This window comes from Mobula birostris, chromosome 1 (genome assembly GCF_030028105.1).
Source record: "Mobula birostris isolate sMobBir1 chromosome 1, sMobBir1.hap1, whole genome shotgun sequence".
Lineage (NCBI taxonomy): Eukaryota > Metazoa > Chordata > Chondrichthyes > Myliobatiformes > Myliobatidae > Mobula > Mobula birostris.
Window position 1 is genome coordinate 197,237,173 of NC_092370.1, and position 26,814 is coordinate 197,263,986.

At 40.1% G+C, this 26,814-nt stretch overlaps 1 protein-coding gene across 1 annotated transcript in view; it reads right to left on the bottom strand.

Moving 5' to 3' along the window:
* Positions 1-26,814, bottom strand: part of kiaa0586 (KIAA0586 ortholog) — a 551,477-nt gene that overhangs the window by 219,396 nt on the left and 305,267 nt on the right. Inside the window, exons 15-17 of the mRNA XM_072267986.1 lie at positions 21,744-21,930; positions 19,801-20,001; positions 4,217-4,398 (exon numbers count right to left, since the gene is read on the bottom strand). Of these exons, the coding sequence (XP_072124087.1) occupies positions 4,217-4,398; positions 19,801-20,001; positions 21,744-21,930 (570 nt within the window). The remainder of the gene's footprint in view (positions 1-4,216; positions 4,399-19,800; positions 20,002-21,743; positions 21,931-26,814) is intronic.

Genomic DNA, 26,814 nt, shown 5'->3' on the forward strand with positions numbered 1-26,814 from the left:
CATTGCTAAATTTTAAAAATATTTTAGGTATTTATTATAATGGTTTTAAATGTCTGATCTGAAGTACGCCATTAATACTACGACAAAGCAGACATTTGCTTCTCGGCAGACTGATAGAGCCTCACACTAATACAATACGCTTACACTGCAGGGTAATACTGTCCACAATCTGAGAATTTTAAATCTGTCAAGCTGCCCAAAATATAAAAATTTGCAGAAGTAGGAATGAAAGGAATTAAGCTTGTCTCCATTTTCTGTCTCCGCTTCTGAATTGCAAGCTACAGATTGGCACCAAGAGAAGCCTTATAGAATGCTAACTGTTTTTTTCATTCCATTCACTAGAGATACGAGTTAACATACTTCTATATTGTTAAATTAAATAAATATATATAATAAACAATGGTTTTCTTCTAGAGTTGTCTGACTAAAGAGCAAAACTGTAGCAACGTAATTTGCAGCCAATTATCAGCAACCCCGTAAAGATCAAAACCTGTGGATTCCTAGACTCCAAAAGGGTAAGCATGAAAGTTAATAGGGCCTAAGTATAGTTATCTTTTTCTGGAGGTTCATGGCAATAAATGATAGTGAACTCTGCCCTGTGGATCTGTTTGTATGCTTTTCATTCCGGTGTGTTACAACATGGAATTCAGAGATGAGCTGGAGCCAGATACTTTTCTGACCTCCTGTCCAACCTAGTCTCAGTATTAAGATTAGGAGCATAGCACATTTATACAGAACTGAGGGGCCAGATGTTCTCTATGGATTTATGCCAATCAAAGCTTGTGAATATAGCATATCCCCCATTTATCAAAATGGGTTCACCAACCTTGATTGAAATTTTTTTCATTATTTCATTTTATGTTTTGAACATTTTTTCTTATTTTATGGTGTCAAGTGCATGGCAACAACACCTCTTGCATCGAGCCTGGTGAGTAGCAGCAGTGCACAGGGGTGAGAGAAGGGAAGGAAGGTGGACTGAGCAAGATTTGGGCCCATATAATATTTGGATTTTCCCAAATCATTTACTTTGCTTCAAAATACAAAAAAAGATTGTGGTTATTGCCAATATTTATTAGTGTCTGGATAAATATACCTGTACATGGAACTATGAACAGATTCAAAACATGTCAAGCACAGCACATATTAAAAATTAAATTCTTTTTGATTTATGTCTCCCTAGCTTCCCTGATTTAGTGTGAAGTTACCAAGCCATGCTACCAATATAAACATCCAATTCAAAAAAAAGTCACTGTACATGAAATATTTTGATATTTTCAGTCTAAGGTCGTAAGATAAAGCAGCATCATTTGTCCATTCAGACCAGCAAGTCTGCTCCGCTGTTCCATCATGGCTGATTTCAGAATCAGGTTTAGTATCACCAGTATGTGTCATGCAATTAGTTAACTTTCCATCATGACTGATCTATTATCCCTCCCAATCCCATTCGCCTGCCTTCTTCCCGTACCCTTTCATGCCCTGACTAATCAGGAACCTAACAACTTCTGACTTAAACATGCTCAATGATTTGGCCTTCACAGCTGCCTGTGGCAATGGATTCCACAGATTTACTATCCTCTGGCTAAAGAAATTCCCCCGCATCTCTGCTCTAAATAGATGTTTCTCTATTCTGAGGTTGAGCCCTCAGGTCCTAGACTAACCCACTATATGAAACATCCACCCCACATCCAATTATCCCGACATTTCAATATTCAATAGATTTCAATGAGATTCCCCCTTGTTTTTCTAAGCTCCCAACAGTGCAGGACAAGAGCCATCAAACAGTCCTCATATGTTAACCCTTTCACTCTGGAATCATTCTCATGAATCTCTTCTGCACCCTCTCCAATGCCAGCGTATCTTTTCTTATATAAGGGGCTCAAAGCTGCTCACAATACTCCAAGTGCAGTCTGACCAATGTCTTATGAAGCATCAGCACTAGATCCTTGCTCTTATATTCTAGTCCTCGTAAAATGAATGCTAATATTGCATTTGTCTTCCTCAGCACTAATTCAACCTGCAAGGTAACCTTTATGGAATCCGGCACAAGGATTCCCAAGTTCCCTTGCACATAATTTTTGAATTTTCTCTACATTTAGAAAATAGTCCATACCTTTATTCCTTCTACTGAAGTGCATGACCATAAACTTCCCAACACTATATTCCATCTGCCACTTCTTTGCCCATTCTCTCAATCTGTCTAAGTCCTTCTGCAGACTCCCTACTTCCTCAACACGACCTGCCCCTCCACCTATCTTGGCATCTTCTGCAAACTTGATTACAAAGCCATCGATTCCATCATATAATGTGAAAAGAAGTGGTCCCAATACTGACCAGTGTGGAATATCACTAGTACCAACAGCCAACAGGAAAAGGCCCCCTTTGTTCACACTCTTTGTCTCCTGCCAGTCAGCTAATCTTCTATCCAAGCTAGTACCTTTCTGATAACACCATGGGCTCTTATATTATTAAGCCCCTTCTGATGCGACACCTTGTCAATGGCCTTCTGAAAATCCAGGTAAACAACATCCACTGACTCTCCTTTGTCTATCTTGCCTGTTGTTTCCTTGAAGCATTCCAACAGATTTGCCAGGCAAGATTTCCCCTTATGGAAACCATGGAGACTTTGGCCTATTTTATCATACGCTTCCAAGTACTCTGAAACCTTATCCCTAATAATGGACTCTAACATTGTCCTAACCTCTGAAGTTAGGCTAACTGGCCTAGAATTTTAAACACAAAATAATCTGCAGATGCTGGGGTCAAAGCAACACTCACAACAATATGAACACTAAATTCTCCAACTTCTGGTAATTCCCTCCCCCTCCCGTCCCCCATCCCAGTTTCACTCTGCCCCCTCCCCCAGCTGCCTATCACATCCCTCATGGTTCCACCTCCTTCTACTACCCATTGTGCTTTTCCCTATTCCTTCTTCACCTTTCCTGGCTATCCCCTCCCTGCTTCTCCTCCCCCATCCCTTTATCTTTCCCCTTACTGGTTTTTCACCCGGCACCTATCAGCCTTCTCCTTCCCACCCTCCCCCCACCTTCTTTATAGGGCCTCTGCCCCTTCCATCTTCAGTGCTGACAAAGGGTTCCGGCCTGAAACGTTGACTGATCGTTTCCACGGATGCTGCCCGACCTGCTGAGTTCCTCCAGCGTGTTGTGAGTGTGGCTTAGAATTTCCTTTCTTCTGCTTCCCTCCCTTCTTAAAGAATGGAGTGGCATTTGCAATTTTCTTGTTCTCCAGAACCATTCCAGAATCTAGTGATTCTTGGAAGATCATTACTAATCCCTCCACATTCTCTTCAGCTACATCTTTGAAAACCCTGGGGTGCAGTTCATCTGGTCCAGGTGAAATATCTACCTTTCAGCTTCCCAAGAACTTCTCCTTAGCAACTGCACTCACTTCTACCCCTTGTCACATTCAAATTTCTGGCATATTGCTAGTGTCTTACACAGTGAAGACCAATGCAAAATACAAACGTACTTATTCAATTCATCTGCTGTTTCTTTGTCCCCCATTACTACCCCTCCAGCAGGCTGATATCCACTTTCGCCTCTCTTTTACTTTTGATATACTCTCTTATATTATTGGCTAGCTTACCTGCATTTCATCATTTCTCTCCTTATGGTTTCTTTAGCTGGTTTTTAAAAGCATCCAAATCTTCTGACTTCCCACTAATTTTTGCTATATTATATGCCCTCTCTTTTCCTTTTATGCTGTCTTTGACTTCCCTTGTAAGCCACAGTTGTCTTGTGCTCCTTTTACAATAATTCATGTTTTTGATGTACCTATCCTATGCCTCCCAAATTGCTCCCTGAAACTCTAGCCATTGCTGTACTCCGGACATTCCTGCTTAATGTCTAACTGATATGATGAGTCAATGAGACAACAGAGGAGTGGGGGGAGAGTGGGGAATGTGGAAATAATTTTCAAGATCTCAATGCTGATGATTTCCCATCTATTTCTACCATTAAGGAGAACAGGAAGGATGAGATCAATTAGATAAATGGACCTAAAGCTTATGGGCTTTGATGGAGCACAAAATTTGTCCTCCTCACATCCCATGATGTTCAACATCCCCATATCCTAAAATTTAAATGTACATTTGAGAAATCTGTACTTTAAGAGTATCCTCAAGCCAAGTTTTGCTGTTTTTTTGTGGCTAAAGTATGGTAGCTGTCCAGTACAACATGCATCTCATGTAGCACCACACCTGTACAGTTAGCTTGGGTGGATCCTTCTTTTCAGATTTCATGTGTATGACAGTTATGTTGTTTTTTTTCATCTCAGGCTGTGGTATCTGATGAGATGAGGCCGTTGTTAACGTAGTTAGATGTGCATTGCTGATAATCAAATCTGCAGGTCGTGGAACAGCACGGTCCACCCGGGGCACACCTAGAAGACAGAAGAAAATTCAGCTATGAGAGAAACAGTAACAACTTCTAAATATATATCATCCTTAAAGTTACAAAATATTCCCACCTGTTTTGCAAGATTTTTATGAAATAAGAACTGACAGTAAACCACAAAAGGATATGATCTTGAAATAGAGCAGATTATCCAAAGGTTGGTGAAATAGTACATTTAAGGAGCATCTTCAAGGCAGAAATTGACATGTGGAGAATCTCAAGGAAGTAAATGGAGAAATTAAGATATTGGTAACTGAAGAGATTGCTGCTAATGGTGAGAATTAAATTCAGGGATCAATTCGATAAGAGTTATAGGAAGGCAGACATCACGGGTGGAAGGGAGTTACCTCAGGTAGAAGATATTATGAAGGTAAGGAATATAGGATTTTGGGCTGCTGATCATGGAAATCACCATGAAATTTCCCTATCGTGTACCATTTTTTTTAAAAAACACCTATACGTGTTATTTCCATTCATTTTCAAAATCAGTTAAAATGTTGCCCACAATGTAAGCTGGAAAGTTTTCCATCTTGTCCAGGCATGCCTGGAAATGCTTAGGCAGGGCGAATGCTGCATGGCAGGCCAAGTATTAGAAAAACAGAACATGGAGCCTAGAGGCAGACAAAGATGTCATGATGCATGAGCCAGGAATGAAAAATGACATTGATGCTGATACAGATTTTGAACCCTTTGTGTTGAGTGAGCCTCATCTGATAACTCAGTCTGGGTTAAATGACTTGGTCAAAGACTTAGGTTTGGTTTGTCAAAGGCAAAAGCAGAATTACTGGGTTCAAGGCTGCAAGGATGGGATCTGCTGTCACCAGGAAAAAAAATTTCCATGAAGGGTTTCAATATCTGAGATAGACGTTTCCCAGAATATCTGATGCCAAGATTAAGGAAGGCATTTTTGTTGGTCCACAAATCAAACAGGTTATCAATGACAGGCAATTCAAAGGACTTCTGGTGTGGCTGGAGAAAATCGCATGGAACGCATTCAAGGATGCTGCTGAAATATTTTCTTGGCAACTACAGAGCACCAAACTACATGCAGCTAGTTGACAACATTCTTCAAGCACATAAAACCATGAAGAGTAACATATCACTAAAGATTAATTTACTGCATTCCCATTTAGATTTCTTCCCTGCAAATCTTGGCACTGTCAGTAAAGCGTATGGTGAAAGGTTTTACCAGGGCATTGTGGTCAAGGAGAAGTGGTATCAGAACAACGGGAATCCACCAATGCTGGCTGATTAGTGTTGGGGACCTAAGCGAGAAGCCCCAGGCACTGAGTACAAACGAAAATCATCAATAAAACATTTTTAGCTTAGTTGAACTATTGCAAAGTGTCAGCACCGTTATGCAATTAAACACATATTCAATAAATATTAATTTCTTGTTTCTGCAAATTCCAATGTGACATAAGTAGTCTGAAATTATGTTTGTGTTCAGGTTCAAACTGTCTATCAAAAACAAAAAAAAATTCTGAGGAAGCAACACTTTCAAAAAACTTTGTTGTCTAGTGTTATCAAGGGTAGAACAAGAGAGGTAGGTCAGTGGTCAGCTCCGGGAGAACAATGGCAGATACAGCAGCAGTCATGAGGGTGAAGCCTCATAAGGCATCAAGTCATGATGGTGTACCTGGTAAGGCACTGAAAACTTGTGCCAGCCAATTGGCAAGTGTTCAAGGACATCTCAATCTCTCACTGCAGCAGTCTGAGGTACCCATCTCAAGACCAGAATAACCAGAATAAGGAAGGACCTGAACCTGCTGCAATTTGCCTATTGGCGTAATAAGTCCACAGCTGATGCAATCTCACTGGCTCTCCAACCAGTCTTGGATCACCTGCATGATAGCAATACTTACATCAGGCTGTTGTTTATTGGATACAGTTCAAGTTCAATACCATCATACCCTCAGTATTAATCAACACTCTCCAAAACCTGGGCCTCTGTACCTCTCTCGGCTACTAGATCCTTGACTTCCTCTTTAGGAGACCACTATCAATGCAGATCAGAAATAACATCTCCTCCTCGCTGACAATCAACACTGGCACACTCAAGGATGCATGCTCAGCCCGCTCCTCGACACCTTTAGACACAGCTCAAACAGCATCTATAAATCTGGTGACAACACAACTATTACTGGCAGAATAACAGATCTCGATGAGGAGACGTACAGGAATGAGGTAGATCAGATGGTTGAGTGATGTTGCAACAACAACCTTGCACTGAATGTCAGTAAGACCAAGGAACTGATTGTGGACTTCAAAAAGGAGAAATCAAGGAAACACATACCAGTCCTCAGCAAGGGATCAGCAGTGGAAAAGGTGAGCAATTTCAAGTTCCTGGCTGCCAATGTCTTTGAAGATCTATCCTGGTCCCAACATATTGATGCAATTATAAAGAAGGCATGAGAGCGGCTATATTTCATTAAGAGTTTGAGAAGACTTGGTACGTCACCAAAGACTCTCGCAAATTACTACAGATGTACTGTGGAGAGCATTCTAAACTGCTTGCGTCACCATCTGGTATGGAGGAGCCACTGCACAGGATTGGAAAAAGCTGCAGAAGCTTCAAACTCAGACGGCTCCATCATGGGTACTAGCCTCCCCATCATCAAGGATATCTTCAACAGGTGATGCTTCAATCAAAAAGGCAGCATTCATCATTAAGGACCCCCGTCACCGAGGGCATACCCTCTTCTCATAGCTACCATCAAGAAAGTGTTACAGGAACGTGAAGACAAACACACAACATTTCAGAACAGCTTCCTTCCCTTCCTGTACGCTGACTCACTATTTTACTCCTTTCTGCACTACTTATTTAATTTAAACAGTATACAGTCTTATAGGTATATTTTGTATGGTAATTTATAGTTTTTTGTGTATTGCAATGAACTATGGATGCAAAACAACATATTTCACTACAAAAGAAAATCTACAGATGCTGGAACTCTGAGCAGCACACACAAAATGCTGGAGGAACTCAGCAGGCTAGGCAGCATCTATGGAAAAAAGTACAGTCGACGTTTCAGGCCATACATATGCCGGTGATATTAAATCTGATTCTGATTTCTGAATCAGGCAATACTATAAAAATGGAAATGGTGCAGATGTGTGGTGCATAGCTCACTAAGGAGTGGACAACAACATCAATGTTGCAATTAGCTTATTTCAATCTCAGGCAGCTTGCAGAGAAAGTATCTATGCAATTGAGTTTGCAATGGAGATCAAAAAATGAAAGCTTCCGTAAAATCAGTTGGGTGAAGTTTTTTGTCATCCAGAATTGGCATGAAAAAGAAGCAGCTAGAGAGTTTGGAAAGTGGGTGATTCAACAGTGGTGGGACCAACATACTATAAAGGAACTAGCAGGAAGCCATGTGTAGATCCTTAGGGGAACATTAGTGGTAAGGGTGTGCAGATGGGAAAGTACACTTTAACAAGAAACCATCTGTATTGATTGGACTGGAAAATCATATTCTTATAGTTAAGATATTGGGTAAAGAACAAGAAAAAATTACATGCATGCAAACCAAAGACCAGCCATTTGTCAAATTTAAGCTGAACTCTAAGACAAACTCTTAGGGAGTTTAAAAACCGCTTTGGTTTTCTGCACCTTGGTCTCAGATTTGGACTGATTATGCAGGTTTAATGTTACGTTTTCAGCCAAACGAACACAGGACTTATATACATAAATGCAAAAGTAAAGATTTAACTGTACTCTCCAGATGTAGAAAAGCAGTTTCAGTATCAAAGTTGAAAAGTTCAAAGTAAATTTCAAAGTTCAAGGCAAATTTTATTACAGTATCTCTTGCATATATATTTCACCATATACAACCCTGAGATTCGTTTTTGTGCAGGTATACTCCGCAAATCTATAGAACAATAACTATAAAAGGATCAATGAAAGATCAACTAGAGTGCAGAAGACAACAAACTATGCAAATACAAATATAAATAAATAGCAATAAGTAACAAGAACATGAGATAACAAGATAAAGAGTCCTTAAAGTGAGATCAATGGTTGTGGAAGCATCTCAATGGATGGGTGAGTGAGTGTAGTTAAGCCCTTTTGTTCAAGAGCCTGATAGTTGTGGGGTAGTAATTGTTCTGGAACCTGGTATTGGCTGTCCTACGGCTCTTGAAAAGAGCATGGCCTGGGTGGTGGGGATCTCTGATAATGGATTCTGCTATTCTATGACAGTGGTTCATGAAGATGTGCTCAGTGGTTGGGAGGGCTTTAGCCATATTCACTACTTTCTGTAGGATTTTCCATTCAAAGGCATTGGTGTTTCCATACCACAGGTTGTGATGCAGCCAGTCAATACACTCTCCACCACACATCTGTAGAAGTTTGTCAAAGTTTTAGGTGTCATGCTGAACCTCCGTAGACTCCTAGGGTAGTAGAGGCGCTGCTATGCTTTCTTCGCAATTGCACTATGTGCTTGGTCCAGGACAGATCCTCTGAAACACCCACGAATTTAAAGTTGCTAACTCTATCTACCACTAATCCTTTGATGAGGACCGGCTCATGGACCTCTGGCTTCCTCTCCTGAAGTCTATAATCAATTCTTTGGTCTTGCTGACATTGAGTGAGAGTTTATTGTTATGACACTACTCAACGAAATTTTCAGTCTCCCTCCTGAATATTGATTCATCAGCAGCTTTGATACAGCCCACAACAGTGATGTCATCAGCAAACATGAATATGGCATTGGTGCTGTGCTTAGACACAGGTGTAAGGCAAGTAGAGCAGAGGGCAAAGCACGCAGCCCTGTGGTGCATCTGTGCTGATGGAGATCGTAGAGGAGTTGTTGTTGCCAATCTGAACTGGTTGGGGAAACCCAGGATCGAATGGCACAAAGAGGTATTGAAGCCAAGGTCTTGGAGGTTATTGATAAGTTTTGAAGGGATGATCGTATTGAGTGTTGAGCTGTAATCAATACAGAGCATCTTGATGTATGTATCTTTGCTCTCCAGATGGTCCACGATTGAATGAAGAGCTAATGAGATGGCAACTGCTGTTGCTCCAGTAGGCAAAATGGAGTGGATTGAGTCATTTCTCAGGCAGTAGCTGATAAGTTTCATCACAAGCCCCTCAAAACACCTCATCATTGTGGATGTAAGTGCTACTGGGCACCACACTCTTCTTGGGCACTGGTATAAACGAAGCAAGAAGGTGGCATGAGAAGGCCTTGGCGAAAAAGTTCTATTCAAAAGGTTCAAAGGAGCATCTAAACAAGCCTGATGCATTTTAGAAACAAGTCCTGTGGACTGATGAAGTTAAAATAGAACATTTGGCCGCAATGAGCAAAGGTATGTTTGGAGAAAAAAAGGTGCAGAATTTCATGAAAAGAACCCCTCTCCAACTGTTAAGCACGGGGGTGGATCGATCACGCTTTGGGCTTGTGTTGCAGCCAGTGGCACGGGGAACATTTACCGGTAGAGGAAAGAATGAATTCAATTAAATACCCGCAAATTCTGGAAGCAAACATCACACCGTCTATAAAACGGCCGAAGGTGAAAAGAGGATGGCTTCTACAACCGGATAACAAACCTAAACACACCTCAAGATCCACAATGGACTACCTCAAGAGGTGCAAGCTGAAGGTTTTGCCATGGTCCTCACAGTCCCCCGACCTAAATATCATCGAGAATCTGTGGACAGACCTCAGAAGAGCAGTGCATGCAAGACAGCCCAAGAATCTCACAGAACTAGAAGACTTTTGCGAGGAAGAATGGATGAAAATCCCCCAAACAAGAATTGAAAGACTCTTAGCTGGCTACAGAAAGCGTTTACAAGCTGTGAAACTTGCCAAAGGGGGTGTTACTAAGTACTGACCATGCAGGGTGTCCAAACTTTTGCTTCAGGCCCTTTCCCTTTTTTGTTATTTTGAAACTGTAAAAGATGGAAATAAAAAAGTAATCTTGCTTAAAATATTAAAGAAATGTGTCATTTTTAACTTTACGCCTTTTGGAAATCAGTTCATCTTTTACTCACTTAGCTATTCACAGTAACAGAAATTTTGACCGGGGTGCCCGAACTCTTGCATGCCACTGTAAGCACATTCCTCAGACTCCTATGCACCAGAGAAAAATGCCCCCAGCTGAGCAATCTCCTTAAAACTCAAGCCCTCATCAGGATTATGCCAGGTATCAGGAAATAAAAATATGGAGAATGGCATATCAATTCTAACTGTTTTCATTAGAAGATTTTATGGGTTTTGTTTAATGGAAATGTTTAAATTTATGAAGTGACAGGATAGGGTAGATATAAACAGATTGCTTTAGGGCTTGAGAGATATGAACCAGATATGAGCTATAAAGGTAAATGAAAAAGGAATAAATGAAATGCATAGTAAAGATCATTGTATGGCTCTGGAATGCATTATTTAAATTAATGAATAATCATGTCCGCATTAAGAATAAATTAGATAAACTGTTATAGCAGAGGTGGATTAAGGTATTGAAAACACTGAATGCAGGGGATTAGAGCTGCTGTTTGGATGAAGAATAAATATAAATACTGAGTGACTGAGCCAAGTCACCTGATTTTATATTACAATTTCTTTTCAATTCTTTGACCTACTCTCTCTATTCCCAAATGTTATTGACTTGGAAAACCTTAATAATTTTTGCTTTCATTCTTCTGTACTCTAGCAAACAGAATTGTAATTCTCTTAACTTAACCTCATAAGAAAAAGGGGCAAATGTAAAATATAGAAAACTATTTTGAGTAGATAACATAGAAAAATCAAATGGGATCTTGGAAGGTCAGCATAATGAAGATGAAATTAGCAGTTTAATTCAGCCATCGTAATTGGAGGAAAAAAACACACTGCTAAGCCCAGCCTAGCATTTCAAAGGCATGACAACTCCCTGGGTCAGCCTAACAAACACATTGTTTTCTTCAGAGGTTTGATAAGATGAAAAATGGCATATAAGGTGGTTATTTACTAGCTTTGGTTAAATCAAGAGCTTCTCCCAAATCTTTAACCTCAATGGGAACAAAGGCAGCAGGCACAAGGCAACATTGTCAACTAAACATTTAAACTTAAAGTCTTGACATCACCATCATTTTGACTTGGAAATATACTTTCATTCCTCTAGCACTGCTGGATCTAAATCCTGGAACACCTTACTAAACAGTACTACAGGCATACTTTCACCAGGTCTATTGAAATTCAAGGGCAATTAAAAATGTACAATAAATGTCATCTCATCCTGTAAATTAAAAAATAATAAGTTCACTGAGACTGTTTTCTGTAGTCAATTTTATATCCATGTTGTTATTGTCCCCAGCTCAATGAGCCTTAATTTTGCTTCGTTGTAAGGGCTTCTGAAAGGCCATGTACATAAAAGCAACTGTACTACCTTCATCAACTGTTTGTTAATCATTTAAATTAGTCAAGCACAATTTGACTTTAACAAATACAAGCTGAATATTAATACTTAGCATACACTTTTCCAAATGTCAGCTAATATTGTTTCAATTAATGCCTCTAAACACTAGTCTACCACTGTTGGGCTAAGTGATTTCTAATTTCAGGTTTTATCCCTCTATTCAGTTTCAAACAAGGGTTGACACAGTTTCCTTTTGTCTCACAGATGCTTGACCCTCTAAGTCCTCCAGCAATCATACATTGGCAATTACTGTCCGTTCCTAATTGCCCCAAAATAAAGGGGCAGATAAATGTCAACCATAAAGATCTGGAGTTACATTTAGGCTTGGGTGAGGATGGTACATTTTCTTTCCTGAGGGACATCTGTTAACCAGATTAGTTTTTAAGACAATCAAACATTTCAAAGCTCCTATTATCAAAATTAGCTTTCTGTTGCATTTTCAGATTTTTATTTGTTTGTCTTTAAATGCCTCAGCTGTTGTGGAGAGATTCAAACACATTTATTCTCAACCAATGCTCCTGATCTCAGGTGTCTAGTCCAGTAACTTAACCACATGCATGCTGCCCCTTCCCCTATGGGTTTGCTAACTTCCCCACATGGATATTGTCCTTGCTAAAGAGAGGTCCTTATCATTAAATTGTGACCAAAATATAACCGCTGTTATATTTCATTTTGCCTTTTCACTCCAGGTTTTTTCCAATCATTCACTTTTAATAATTATAATTTTGCTAGGCTGTTCTTAATCACATGATAAACCAATTATTTTGCATTGTATGAATATGACTTCCAATGCTTACAAATTTTGTTGAAGTAAATTGATTGGAAGGTAATATAAAATATCAATTGCATGATGTAAAGCAGTCAATCATGAGCTTACACTTACATCAAAGCCAGAACAAAAGCCCTCAACTAAGGCCACACTTCATTACATCTGTCAAGAAATGAATTTACATAACTGGGGTGTAAAGACTTGCAAGATTTTTTCTTTGTGACAGTATTGCTAATTAATTTATGATCATATGTTCTGATGTTTTCTACTCCTTTATGATAATTAGTTGTTCCTAAATCAACCTGAGAGGAATAGATCATATTCCATCTTGGTCATTTTGCAGCTTTATATGTAGGCAAAGCATTACAATTAACTTCTAAATATAGACCAATACAAAATAAAAAATGAAATGCTTCACTTTGCCAAGACATGGCTGCCTCAAAGCTGTCAACACCACTAAGCACAGAAGTGTCAACAGTGACATCGTGGCAACTACAGACTAATGACTTCATGACATTGCAGATATAATTACAGACTGGCAATGAATTTTAATTAAAACAACAGGAATTCTGCAGATGTTGGAAATTCAAGCAACACACATCAAAGTTGCTGGTGAACGCAGCAGGCCAGGCAGCATCTCTAGGAGGAGGTACAGTCGACGTTTCAGGCCGAGACCCTTCATCAGGACTAACTGAAGGAAGAGTGAGGAAGGGATTTGAAAGTTGGAGGGGGAGGGGGAGATCCAAAATGATAGGAGAAGACAGGAGGGGGAGGGATGGAGCCAAGAGCTGGACAGGTGATTGGCAAAAGGGGATACGAGAGGATCATGGGACAGGAGGTCCGGGAAGAAAGACAAGGGGGGGGGACCCAGAGGATGGGCAAAAGGTATATTCAGAGGGACAGAGGGAGAAAAAGGAGAGTGAGAGAAAGAATGTGTGCATAAAAATAAGTAACAGATGGGGTACGAGGGGGAGGTGGGGCCTAGCGGAAGTTAGAGAAGTCGATGTTCATGCCATCAGGTTGGAGGCTACCCAGACGGAATATAAGGTGTTGTTCCTCCAACCTGAGTGTGGCTTCATCTTTACAGTAGAGGAGGCCGTGGATAGACATGTCAGAATGGGAATGGGATGTGGAATTAAAATGTGTGGCCACTGGGAGATCCTGCTTTCTCTGGCGGACAGAGCGTAGATGTTCAGCAAAGCGGTCTCCCAGTCTGCGTCGGGTCTCGCCAATATATAAAAGGCCACATTGGGAGCACCGGACACAGTATATCACCCCAGTCGACTCACAGGTGAAGTGTTGCCTCACCTGGAAGGACTGTTTGGGGCCCTGAATGGTGGTAAGGGAGGAAGTGTAAGGGCATGTGTAGCACTTGTTCTGCTTACACGGATAAGTGCCAGGAGGGAGATCAGTGGGGAGGGATGGGGGGGACGAATGGACAAGGGAGTTGTGTAGGGAGCGATCCCTGCGGAATGCAGAGAGAGGGGGGGAGGGAAAGATGTGCTTAGTGGTGGGATCCCGTTGGAGGTGGCGGAAGCTACGGAGAATAATACGTTGGACCCGGAGGCTGGTGGGGTGGTAGGTGAGGACAAGGGGAACCAACTTTCAGTCTCATGTTTAGTGTAGCCTGAACCTCTACAGGCAGCTGAACATTTGCAAAGCCTGTATTGGTCACTGCACTATTTTAGGGTCCTTTTTACTTAAGTGCAATAAAGTTGGACTTCACCTAAATGCTAAAAAGACTGAGTATATGGCGTTTAACTGTGACAAAGGTACTCTCAAGACTGTAAAGAATGATACCATTAAGAAAGTCTTTGAATAGAAGTACCTCGGGTCAAGAATGATGAGTTTGGAGAAGGACATAAAGATACAAAAGGTGCTGGCGTGGAGGGCTATGAACGACTTGAAGGAAATCTGGAAGTCGAACGTGACCAGAGGGCTTAAAAAGAGGATCTTCATAGCAGTCATAGAGTCCATTCTCATGTACAGATGTGAGACGTGGACACTCACCAAGACTATGCGAAAGTCTCTAGATGGTTGCTATACACGAATGCTCCGGATGGCTCTTGACGCGAGTTGGCAACAGCACATGACAAACGTCAAGCTTTATGGTGACCTACCGATGCTCACCACTAAAATCAAGGCGAGAAGACTACAACTAGTGGGGCACTGTCTACGCCACCTCGAACTACCTACCAGCCTAGTCATCATATAGGAGCCCAAGCAAGGGAGGATGAAAGCCGGGCGCCCTCCCAAGACTACGGTCAACATGCTCCTAGAAGGTAGTGGCGCGGCTAATATAGATGAACTGAACACACTGATGAGGGAGAGGGAGAAGTGGAGAGTCCATCATCGTGCCTGACTCCGGCCCCCTAGGCCTGAGTCGACGTAGTAGTAGTAGTTTTATTTAGGAGTTAAGCAGTAAATATTATAAAGATTCTTTTTGCTCATATGATAAATGAGGTATTTTAAATCTGCAGTGCACTGTATAAAACCTGAGTTATGCCACATTTGGAGTATAGCATGCACTTGTGATCGCCATATCACAGCAAGGATGTGGAAGCTTTGGAGAGGATGCAGAAGAGGCTTATGAGGATATTCTCTGGATTAGAGAGTATTAGCTATAAGGAGAGGCTGGACTGTTCTCTCTGGAGGCTGGGGGGTGACTTAATAGAATTATGAGTGCCATAAATAGGATACATAGTAAGAATCTTTTTACACAGAATGGAAATGTAAAATAGTAGAGTACTTGTACACAAGTATAGTAAAAATTCCAGTTACAGAATCTTCAACAACATATATTCGAGATCCTGTTTTGCAAAAATCTAAGTGCAGCTTGAGTTATTTTGTAAATCAAATTGAATTCAATGAAAATGAATATTAATCCAATTCATTCATTCAGGGTTAGAAACGTAAAACATAAAACTCTACAGCACAGGAACAGGCCCTTCAGCCCACAATGTTCAGCCAAACCAGCTAAAAAGTAAATCAAAAACTCCCAAATACTAATCCCTGCTTCCTACACAATGTTCATATCCTTCCATCATCCTCACATTCATGTGCCGAACTAAATGCCTCTAAAAAGCCTCAAACATATTTGCCTCTACCATCATACCAGACAGTGCATTTCTGGCATCCACCACTCTCTGAGTAAAAAAATCTTACCCTTCTCATCCCATTTGAACCTACCCCTTTCACCTTCAATGCATGTCCCCTAGTATTAGACATTTCTAAACCGCTCATAATCTTATAAACCTCTATCAGACCTCCCATCAGCCTCGCCAATCCAAAGAAAACAACCCAAATTTGTCCAGCCTCTCATGATAGCACATGCCCTCTAAAGCAACAGCATCCTGGTAAACCTCTTCTGCACCCTATCCAAGGCTTCAACATCCTTCCTATAGTGGGCCGACCAGAACTGTATGCAATACTGCAGACGTGGTCTAACCAGAGTTTTATAATGTTGCAACATAACCTCTGGACTTTTGAACTCAATGCCTTGACTAATAAAAGCAAGCATTTCACAAGACTTTTTAACCACCCTACTGACCTGTGTAGCCACTTTCATGTAGCTTTAAACTTGGACCACAAGATCTCTCTCCTCAGCAACATTGTTCAGGATCTTGCCCTTTACAATGCACTGTCTCCTTGCATTGGCAACACCTCAAAGTGCAACACCTCATATTTATCTGGGTTAAACTCTATCTGCCATTTCTCTGCCCGTATCTGCAACTGATCTATATTGCACCGTATTCTTTGCCAGTCTTCCACAACACCACCAATCTTAGTATTATCCGCAAACTTACTAACCCACCTACATTTTCAACAAGGTCATTTATATACATCATAAAGAGCAAATGTCTCAGTACAGATCCCTGTGGAACACCACTAATTACAGACCTTCAGCTTGAATAAGTCCCTTCAACCACTACCCTGTGTCTTATATTGGCAAGCCAGTTCTGAATCCACACAGACAATTCATCGTGGACCCATGCATCTTAATCTTCTGGATTACCCTCCCCTGAGGGACTTTGTCAAATACTGTACTAATATCCATGTAGGCAACATCCACTGCCCTACCTTCTTCAATCTCTCTCAACACCTTATCACAAAACTCAATCAAGTTGGTAATACACAACCTGCCACATAAAAAGCCATGCTAGCACTCCCTAGCTAGGCCATGGGTTTTCAAATGCTCATATATCGTATCACTAAGAATTTTCTCCAGTCCTTACAACTGACATGAGGCACACCGGTCTATAGTTCCCAGATTTTCTCTTGTTCCTTTCTTAAATAGAGTACAACATTTGCCACTCACCAGTCCTCCAGGACCTTGCCTATGGCTGGAGAGGACACAAAGATACTGGTCAAGGGCCCAGCAATCATCACCTCTCTGGACATCCAAGGTTCTCTTATCTTTCCATCCTTGTCCTAACAGGAATATATCTTTCCTGTACTCTGTGCAATTGATCCTTAAACACCCTGCACATGTCTGATATGGACTTGCCGGAAAAAAAGATGTTCCCAAATAACTCTTCTTAGTTCCTGCCTAATCCCTTCGTAATTTGCCCTACTCCAATTTAAAATTCTCCTGCAAGGACCATACCTATCCTTACTTGCCACTATCCTGAAAGCAATGGAGCTGTGGTCACTGTTCACCAACTGCTCACCCACTGAAAGGTTGGTCACCTGGCCAGGCTCATTACCCCACAGCAAGTGCAGTATAGGTCCTCCTCTCGTTGGACCATCTGCAAGTTGACTAAGTAAACCCACCTAGATACACTGAACAAATTCTGCCCTATCTAAACTCCTTGCAATAAGAAGGCCCCAGTTTATATTAAGGAAGTTGAAATCCTAAGAAACTAAAAAGTGTTGATTTTCCAAAGTTTCTACTGTTGATTATTACTGTTGCTAACTAAAAAATGAAATTTCCTGAACACTTATCTGCAAGAGAATCCTTCAGTACAAACAATTAAAAATGCAAACGTGTCTTACTCAAATTCCTGCCATTAGTATTTAATTTGATAATTTAACATGCCTTTGCTTCTTTTTTTTATTTAAAACTTCAATTACTTCTAATATCCTTCATGAATTTCATGTGTACATACAGGGAGCCTCTGTATTAATGCTTAAGACTAAAGTTCAATGGCTCTTCAATGAAGCTCGGCAGCAGGGTAGCTGAATGACCTTCAATGGCACAGCATTAGCTGGAACCAGTAACACTTTACCATTGCATTTAATGAGGGCAATGCCTCAACAGGGTTTTCTTAAATATTCTGCAGTTTATCTTATTTTTCTAAAGAAGATAAATGGTGTGCCAAAATGCCACATGAGTTGTTTTCCACCTCTCAAAACAACTTTTGAATTATGCTACCATCGGGATTAGCAAGAATGCTTGACGCATTTCAGCAGAAGTTCAAGAGGGCTGGAAGCATCTGAACTACACAATCTAACAGACCAAATTATTATCAAACATGCCAGTGTTTACCCACATTTGAAAAGTAACTTTAGTTGAAAATATACATGAAAAGGGAATTGTGTCAACATAGGCTAAATCTGTGGCTGAATGTTACTGCTTTAGATCTTCAATGCAAAGTTGTCACAATAAAATAATTTCTGGTAAAGTGTTTAAAATTCCACATTGAAACATAATATTAACACTCAAAGTAAGAAACATCAATAAATCTCCTGTTATCGGATGCCTGAAGTCACTGAGCAATAGAAATACATTTTTAAATCTCCTCCTCCCTTCATTGATGCTTTCAATTAATTCCTGCATCCCCTTTTAACTTATTTTGTCCTATTCAGTACATTTTGTCCCTGACATAAAATTTACGTTGATCTAATTAATTTACAATTTCCTTTTTCAACTCCCTTTCCCCACCTTGTTGTTCTTCTTTTAATTACACTGGACAGCAAATATTTTCAGACTGCTTGAAGCTGAACACCAAATATAATTTCAGACTACTTGTATCACGTAGGAATTTGGAGAAATAAGAAATTAACTATTTTTGAATATAATACATTTAATTGCATAACAGTACTGGCGCTTTGTAATAGTTTAACGAAGTTAAAAATATTTTGTTGATGATTTTCATTTGTACTCAGTGTCTAAGGTTTCTTGCTTAAGTGTCTAACTGTAATCAGCCAGTATTGAATGATTCCAGTTACCCTGATACAATTTCTCTATGACCATGTTCTGGCGAAACTTTTCACCATACTCGTCACTGACAGTGCCAAGGTTTGCAGGGAAGAAGTCTAAATGGGAATTCATTAATTAATCTTTATTGACATGTTGTGCTTCATGGTTTTGTATGCTGGAAGCATGTTGTCAACCAGCTGCACATAATTTGGTGCTCTGTAGTTGTGAAGAAAATCTTCTACATCATCTTTGAATGCCTTTTTTTCAGTTCCACCAGAAGTTCTTCAAATTGCCTGTTATTGATAACCATTTGATTTGTGGACCAACAAAATGTCTTCCGTAATCTTGGCATCAGTTATTCTGGGAAACATCTATCTCGAATATCGGAATCCTTCACAGCAATGTTTGTGCCTGGTGACAGCAGATTCCATCCTTGCAGTCTTGACCCCAGTAATACTGCTTTTGCCTTTGACAAACCCAATTCTCTGACCAGATCATTTAACTCAGATTGAGTTATCAGATGAGGCTCATTTGACATAAATGTTCAAAATCTGTGTCGCTTTCCATTCCTGGCTCATGCATCGTGACATCTTCGTCTGCCTCTTCTAGACTCCATGTCTCTGGTGTCTGCAGTACTGGAAGATTGTCATCATTCGGCACAGTCTCATGGCTGATAGGACATTGGGTATTCAATAAATTTCTTGTTTTTAGCAGAGAAACCAGACACACTGGTCAGACAGAAGTAGCTGTCTGTCACGTGATCCTTCTACTCTCGCCATATCATTGGGGCAATGAAAGGCATTGACTTCCGAGTTTTGGCCAAGCTCTAGGATCGACATCTCAAATCTCCTACTAACTTTCTTTCAGCTAGTCCTGACGAAGGGTCTCGGCCCAAAACGTCGACTGTACCTCTTCCTACAGGTGCTGCCTGGCCTGCTGCGTTCACCAGCATTTTTTATGTGTGTTGCTTGAATTTCCAGCATCTGCTGATTTCCTCGTGTTTGTGTGACAAGCTAGATCTTAACATTTTGAAATAATAATCTAGACTTGTCATTGTTTAATTTTGAACATACCTAAGGCAATTGCCATTGGGACAAGATGCCCTTCAACTGGGCCTGAAATGATGGATCCAGACATTATCTGATGAGATGGACTAAAAAGATACTGGTCGCTCTGAAAATGTGGAGCAGGAGGCTGCTGCCTTACTGGGAGAATTAAGTCTGGCTTGAATATAGAGGAAATAGTTTGTGTTCTTGCAGATTTCACCTTGACACCTATTAAAATAGAAACAAAACAGGTATGAAACTTCTGTAGTAACTACAGTACATTAGTTTAAAGAATTCCTTACAAAGGGCATAGGTGTTTCTTCATTACGTACTTGACTATTATTACAAAAATATTTTTCTGAATACTTGGTGCAGTATCCCAGAGGTCATATGTGCAGTTTCACACTAAGCAAAATACTAGCATTCCAAACTCATTCATATATGAAGAGTAAATGTTTGAAGTCATTTTAATTTTCCCATTTTTCCTATTAATTACCATTATGACTGAAGATTTGAACACTCATTTAAGAATTTCACAACTATTTTCATTTATTTCCATAGAATCAATGGTCAAATTGTACTGATATCAGACCCTAAGCTGATTATGGACCAGAAAATTTTGGACTTGTTTGGCCAAACATGCAAGTTTGAGATACTCTAAGGTCAGAAGATGACATGGCTCCTTCGCTGGAGTCAACGTGGATCACAGTGATGGAATGGTGAAAAAAGTTTTTACAACAAGGAACATTAACATCAGGATGACAACTCCATTCACTTAATCGGAGTCATTGACTGTATGGTAAAAGGCAAGGGAAGTTGTGAAGTGAGCATTTTAATTATATCACACTACTTCAAATGTTTTCAATTACATTGCTGTATTAATTACATCTTCTAAAGCTTAAGTTTTATTTTTAAGTTTTTAAGTTATAATGTCTGCCTGACAGGATGTTTGGGGGCAGGGGCTCAGGATAAAATACTTGAGACCTGAAAACTGCTTGGAGTCTATCCAGCTTTTCAAATGGAGGGTCAAATTTTCTAACTCTCCATATCCAGAAAATGTAAATATGGTGAGCAGGCAGGGAGTCTGGGCAATAGATCACTTCAGGGTGATCCAGCCCATTTCACTTGAAAATATACATAGAAAATGCTACATTTCTCAGCAGTTGCAATATGAATGGTATGCTGAACTAGTTTTGGTGATACCTCCACTAATGAGTTGCTACACAACATAGTAAAGCATGGTTGATCTGATAATAATCTATTCCACATTTCCTTTAACAGCCTGCTTCTGGTGAGTTTCTAACTACATTGCTTTGTTTTTTAAATTATACATACATAAAAACAATTTCCTGTTGTTATTGGTAGAAGTCTGATTTTTAGCCCTACATTTTCCTTCAACCTTAAAATGACCAGAAATAATCCTGATTGATGTATTTGCACGGTAGTGTTTTACTTACTCTTCACAAGAGGTTTCAATTGATAAAAATTCTCAGTAAGTACAACCCAAGCATACATAAATTACTTTAAAAATACAAAATGAATTGTACTATAATAGATTACATGAATCTCAGCAACATTTGGAAAGTGTGCATCCATTTGTGTTTCCCTTGAAGTGAACTTGGCAATATTTTTCTCCCCAGAACATAAATATGTACATGATTAGGGGAAAAAATGAATAAATTACTGCAGACATCCTCATGTATTTCCAAGCCATTCATTGTTGCTGTAATTAAACACATCTGGTAATGACCTACTTACTGGTAAATCAGCTTCATTATCGTCTCTTCATTTAATTAAATGCAGATTCAAATTGGAATGAGAATCAGAATGAAATGTGCAAGTCCTGCCTGAATGATTAAACAAAATCAGATTTGCAAGACATTTGCTAAAGCCACATAGCAGAACAAATCTGAGAAACAATCTCATTGGTAAAACATCAAACATACTTTAAATTACAACAAATCACTCACCCTTAGTATTCTCAATTACTTTAGGCCTTTGCGTTTTGGATTTAGGGACTGGAGAATTCACCCTTAAATATGGCCCTTTTTTGTATGTACTGCGATGCCCCTGATAAAGTGCCTTTCCATATACTTTTTGGAGGTAATCTTCACCTTTTAACACTGGGGTAGGTGGCATAATCCCATCCATAGATATCTGTATTAGAAAATACAAAATTAGCTTTGTGCATTATTGTCAATTTCCAGGGGTAATTATTCACAAAAGTCATAAGCAATTATCTATTCTACTCCTCGCCAGTATTTCTAGAAATGTGAATCTGCGGGTGGGCAAATGCAAAGGAAATAGATACATCTGTTTAGTGATGTAGGTGCAGAGCACCTGTTGAATTTTTGTCTTCAAATTATGCAGATATTTTTATCTGCAATCATCATGAATAATGTTGGCTACTCACCAACCTGCAGATAAATTATTATGAGGAAGAAGGATAATTACAAGCTCCATCACTCTTTACCAGTTGCATCAAAGGTTGGGAAAATAGTCAGAAAGGGGACAGCACTTGTAGAAAGCAGAAAGAATAGATGTTTGGCTTCAAAGCAAAGATGTGACTGTCACTCCTGCCACAAACTCCCTCAACTGCTTTTCTTTGGTTCTGCTGGACTAAATTCAAATATTAGTACTTCTGGAGTTAGAAAATACTACTTCTCTTTGTCATTAATGCTGTTTTCAGTTAGAAATATCCCTTTGAAGCTTCAAACCTTTCTTACAATGCTTGTCCCACCTCTTCTTCTCTCTGCAGCCTCAAATACACCATTTTTCCAGTTGAAGAAAGGGTCATTTGACCTGAATCATTCATTGTTTTTCTCTCTCCATAGATGCTGCCTGCACTGCTAACTATTTCCAACACTCAGTGTTTTCAGCCTTTAATTATTTACTTATTCAGTTATCATTCTATTATTCTTACCTTTTCAAACACTCGGTATCTATATTGACTTAAGGAGCATAGTGCAGGATATTGAAGTTTGAACAAAACAAAATAGGTGGGAGGTCATGCTGTGATAAGGATATCCCGATTCTGCTATAGGATATAATAGATTGAGTGAACGGACAAAAACAGAGTAAACAGAGTTTGATGTTGGAAAGTCATGCATTTTAGTAAAAGGAATCAAAATGGAGAGAATCAGCAAATCAGTGGAGTACAAAACCAATTAAATGTTCCTATATACAAAACCTAAGTTAGCATACAGATGAAGTGAGTAATTAAGAAGGCAAACAGGATATTGTCTTTTATAGGGAAGGACAATAGTAAAGAAACATTGTTACAATTGTAAAGGGTAATGGAGATGCTGCACTTGGAGAACTGTGCTCAGTTTTGGTCTTCATACTTAATGTAAGATAGACAAGCACTACAGATGCTGTAAGAGAATTACGTACTAGATTCGCTACGTTAACTTCTGGAATGAACAGACTGAGAGATGACTAAAAATGTTAGACCTGTACTCATTTTCTTTTAGAGAAAATGAGCAGCCAACTTATCCTAAGGGATCCTCAGAGGGCATGACAAGGTGACTGTTGAGATGTTTCCACTAATGGAAGAATTTTAAATAAGGGGCATAGCTGCAAGATAAGGGGGCAGTTATTTGAAATGGAGAAGCACAAGAAGTTCTTATCACAGAGCTCGATAAATTTCTGAAATTCTCTTCTCTAAAATGTTGTGGTGACAAGAAAATTGGAGATATAGAAGAAAGAGGTTGATAAATTTTGAATGATCATTAATTGACGGCTATGTAGAACTAGCAGAATTGGACATGATAAGAGGCAGATTATTCACGATCTTATTAATTGGCAGGGTAAATATTGACGTACCCCATGAACTTAGTCTGCTCTTATCTTCTGTGAAAGAACCAGGTTTAGAGTGGGAGACTTTGTCTCAAAAGGCTTCAGCAAGAATAGGCGGAGACTCTAAGTAAGCTTCTAGTAAGTTTTTTTCTTTGTCTATTCGTACATAGCTAATGCATTGAGGATGTATCCAGGGTAAATGATATGTTCTTTGTGTAAGATGTGGGAACTCTGAGAGATGTCCAATCTCTCTGATAACTACATTTGCAAGAAGTGCATTCAGTTGCAGTTCCTAAGAGAAAGTGTTAAGGAAGTGGAGCTGCAAATGGATGACCTTCGGTTCGTACAGGAAATTGAGGAGGTGATAGACAAGAGCTACAGGGAGGTAGTCACATAAGTTGCAGGAGGCAGGTAGCTGGCTTACTGTTGGTAGAGGGAAAGGAAATAGGCAGCCAGTGCAGAGTATCCCTGTGGCCATCTCCACAATAACAAGTATACAGCATTGGATATTCTTTGTGGGGAGGAGGGGTGGCTGGAAGAGTCTGGCTCAGTGACTCAGAAGGGAAAGGGGGAGAAGAGGAGTGCAGTCGCGATAGGAGATTCCATAGTGAGAGAAGTGGACAGCAGATTCTGTAGATGTGAAAAAGAAACCCGGATGGTACGTTGCCTCCCACATGCCAGGATCAGGGATACCTCAGCTCAGGTCCACAGCATACTAAAGGGAGAGGGTATACAGCCAGAAGTTGTGGCAAATATTGGTAGCAGTGACATACTGTAGGTAGGAAAAGAGATAGGTCTGGAAGGATGAAAATAGGGAGTTAGGTAGATCGCTAAAAAGCAGGACTTCAAGCGCAGTAACCTCTGGATTGCTGCCTGTGACAGCACCAGTGAGGGTAAGAGAATAGAATAATTTGACAGATGAATGTTTGGCTGAGGAACTGTTGCAGAGGGTCGTAAAGAGAGCTTTTGGTACATTGGCCTTTATAAATCAAAGTATTGAGTATAAGAGTTGGAATGTTATGGTGAGGTTGTATAAGGCAGGGGTCCCCAACCTTTTTCGCACCGCGGACCGGTTTAATATTGACATATTGACAATATTCTTGTGGACCGGCCGACGGGGGGCGGGGAGGGGGGTGTTAATCACGACTGGAATATAGGTGATAAGTCAACTATAAGTAAATTATAAGTGGCTAATAAACTCATTTTCATTTCTAAAAAGTTTATCTAACAAATTTAATATTAAACACACAGCACATATTTTCCTCTCATGAATATAGTGATAAGTCAATTATGTCACTTATAAGTCAATAGCATCATAACATTTTAAGTAACATTTGGATATTAAACACACAGCACGCATTTTCCTCGTATGAACATATAAAATCATTGCAACACACCAATATCGGTGAATCAGTGGGAGCCCTGGGCTTGTTTCCCTGCAAAAAGACAGTCTCATTGAGGGGTGATGGGAGACAGCGATACTCGAAGGGGGTTCCTTATGTCTAGTCTATTCCGCTTGCCAGAGATATGATGTTGGAAATGGAAGGAACGTTTTCAGTGTTTTCGTGGCTATCTCAGGATACTTAGCCTTGACTTTGATCCAGAATGCCGGCAGAGATGTTATGTCAAACATACTTTTCAATCCGCCGTCATTTGCAAGCTCAAGGAGTTGATCTTCTTCCTGCGCTGACATGGATGATGCGTGCGTTCAAGTTCAACAGGGGCGTGACAGGGAATGAGGAAAGGTGCAGCTGACTCATTAAGGGTTACCAGATTGGCTGACCAATTCCAGAAATCTGGCTTTTTCCCAATTTGGCTGGCATCTGAAAAGTCATTTGGCTTTTTGGCTTTTTCCTGGTTTTTTTAAATGCTAAAATTATCTGCACAGAAATTACATACCATCCTTTTTCTAAAACATTTTCCTTTAAGAAAAATGTGTTTTGGTCAGTTACATTTGGCAATATTTCTGCAGCCAAGAGTCTGGGCAAGAAGGCGCCAACCAGCAAGTCGGCAACACGGTCACGTCACCAAATCATATCGTTTCTTCGCAGCCTGGTAGCATACGTTTTGTGACCCGGTACTGGTCCACGGCCCAGTGGTTGGAGACCACTGGTATAAGGCATTGGTGATGCTGAATTTGAAGTATTGCATGCAGTTTTGGTCACCAAATTACAGGATGGATATTAATAAGGTTGAAAGAGTGCAAAGAAGGTTTACAAGGATGTTGCCAGGACTTGAGAAACTGAATTACAGAGAAAGGTTTAATAGGTTAGGACTTTACTCCCTGAAACGTAGAAGAATGAGGGGAGATTTGAAACAGGTATATAAAATTATGATGGATATAGATAGAGTGAATGCAAGCAGGCTTTTTCCACTGAGGCTAGGGGAGAAAAAAAGCAGAGGACATGGGTTAAGGGTGAAGGGAGAAAAGTTTAAAGGGAACATTAGGATGGGCTTCTTCACACAGAAAGTGGTGGGAGTGTGGAATGAGCTGCCGGATGAAGTGGTGAATGCGGGCTCACTTTTAACATTTAAGAAAAACTTGGACAGGTACACAGATGAGAGGTGTATGGAGGGATATGGTCCAGGTGCAGGTCAGTGGGACTAGGCAGAAAAATGGTTCGGCACAGCCAAGAAGGGCCAAAAGGCCTGTTTCTGTGCTGTAATGTGCTATGGTTTTATGGAAGGGTTTCAGATTTCTAGATCATTGGCATCTCTTCCAGGGAAGGTATGACCTGTACAAAAAGGACAGGTTACACCTGAACTCGAGAGGCACCAATATCCTTGCAGGTAGGTGAGTAAGAGCTGTTGGGGAGGGGTTTTAAACTAATTTGGCAGGTGGATGGGAACTGGACTGATGGGGCAGTAGGTGTAGTGTGTAGTGAGGTAGGGCAAAATTGTAGTGAGTGTAATGTATTGAAGTATAACATGGAGACAAAATCAAAAAGGGCGATGAAAACAAGACTGAATGTGCTATATTTGAATGCACGCCAATTATGGAATAAGATAGATGATCTTGTAGCAGTTAGAGATTGGCAGGCATGACATTGTCAGCATTACTGAGTTGTAGCTGAAAGAATATTATATTGGTTAGGAGCTGAACATCTAAAGATACACGTTGTATCGAAAGGACAGGTATGTAAGCAGGGTGGGTGGTCTGTTGGTAAAAGATATCAAATCTTTAGAAAGAAGTGACATAGGCTCGGAAGATGTAGAATTCTTGTCCATAGAGTTTAAAACCTG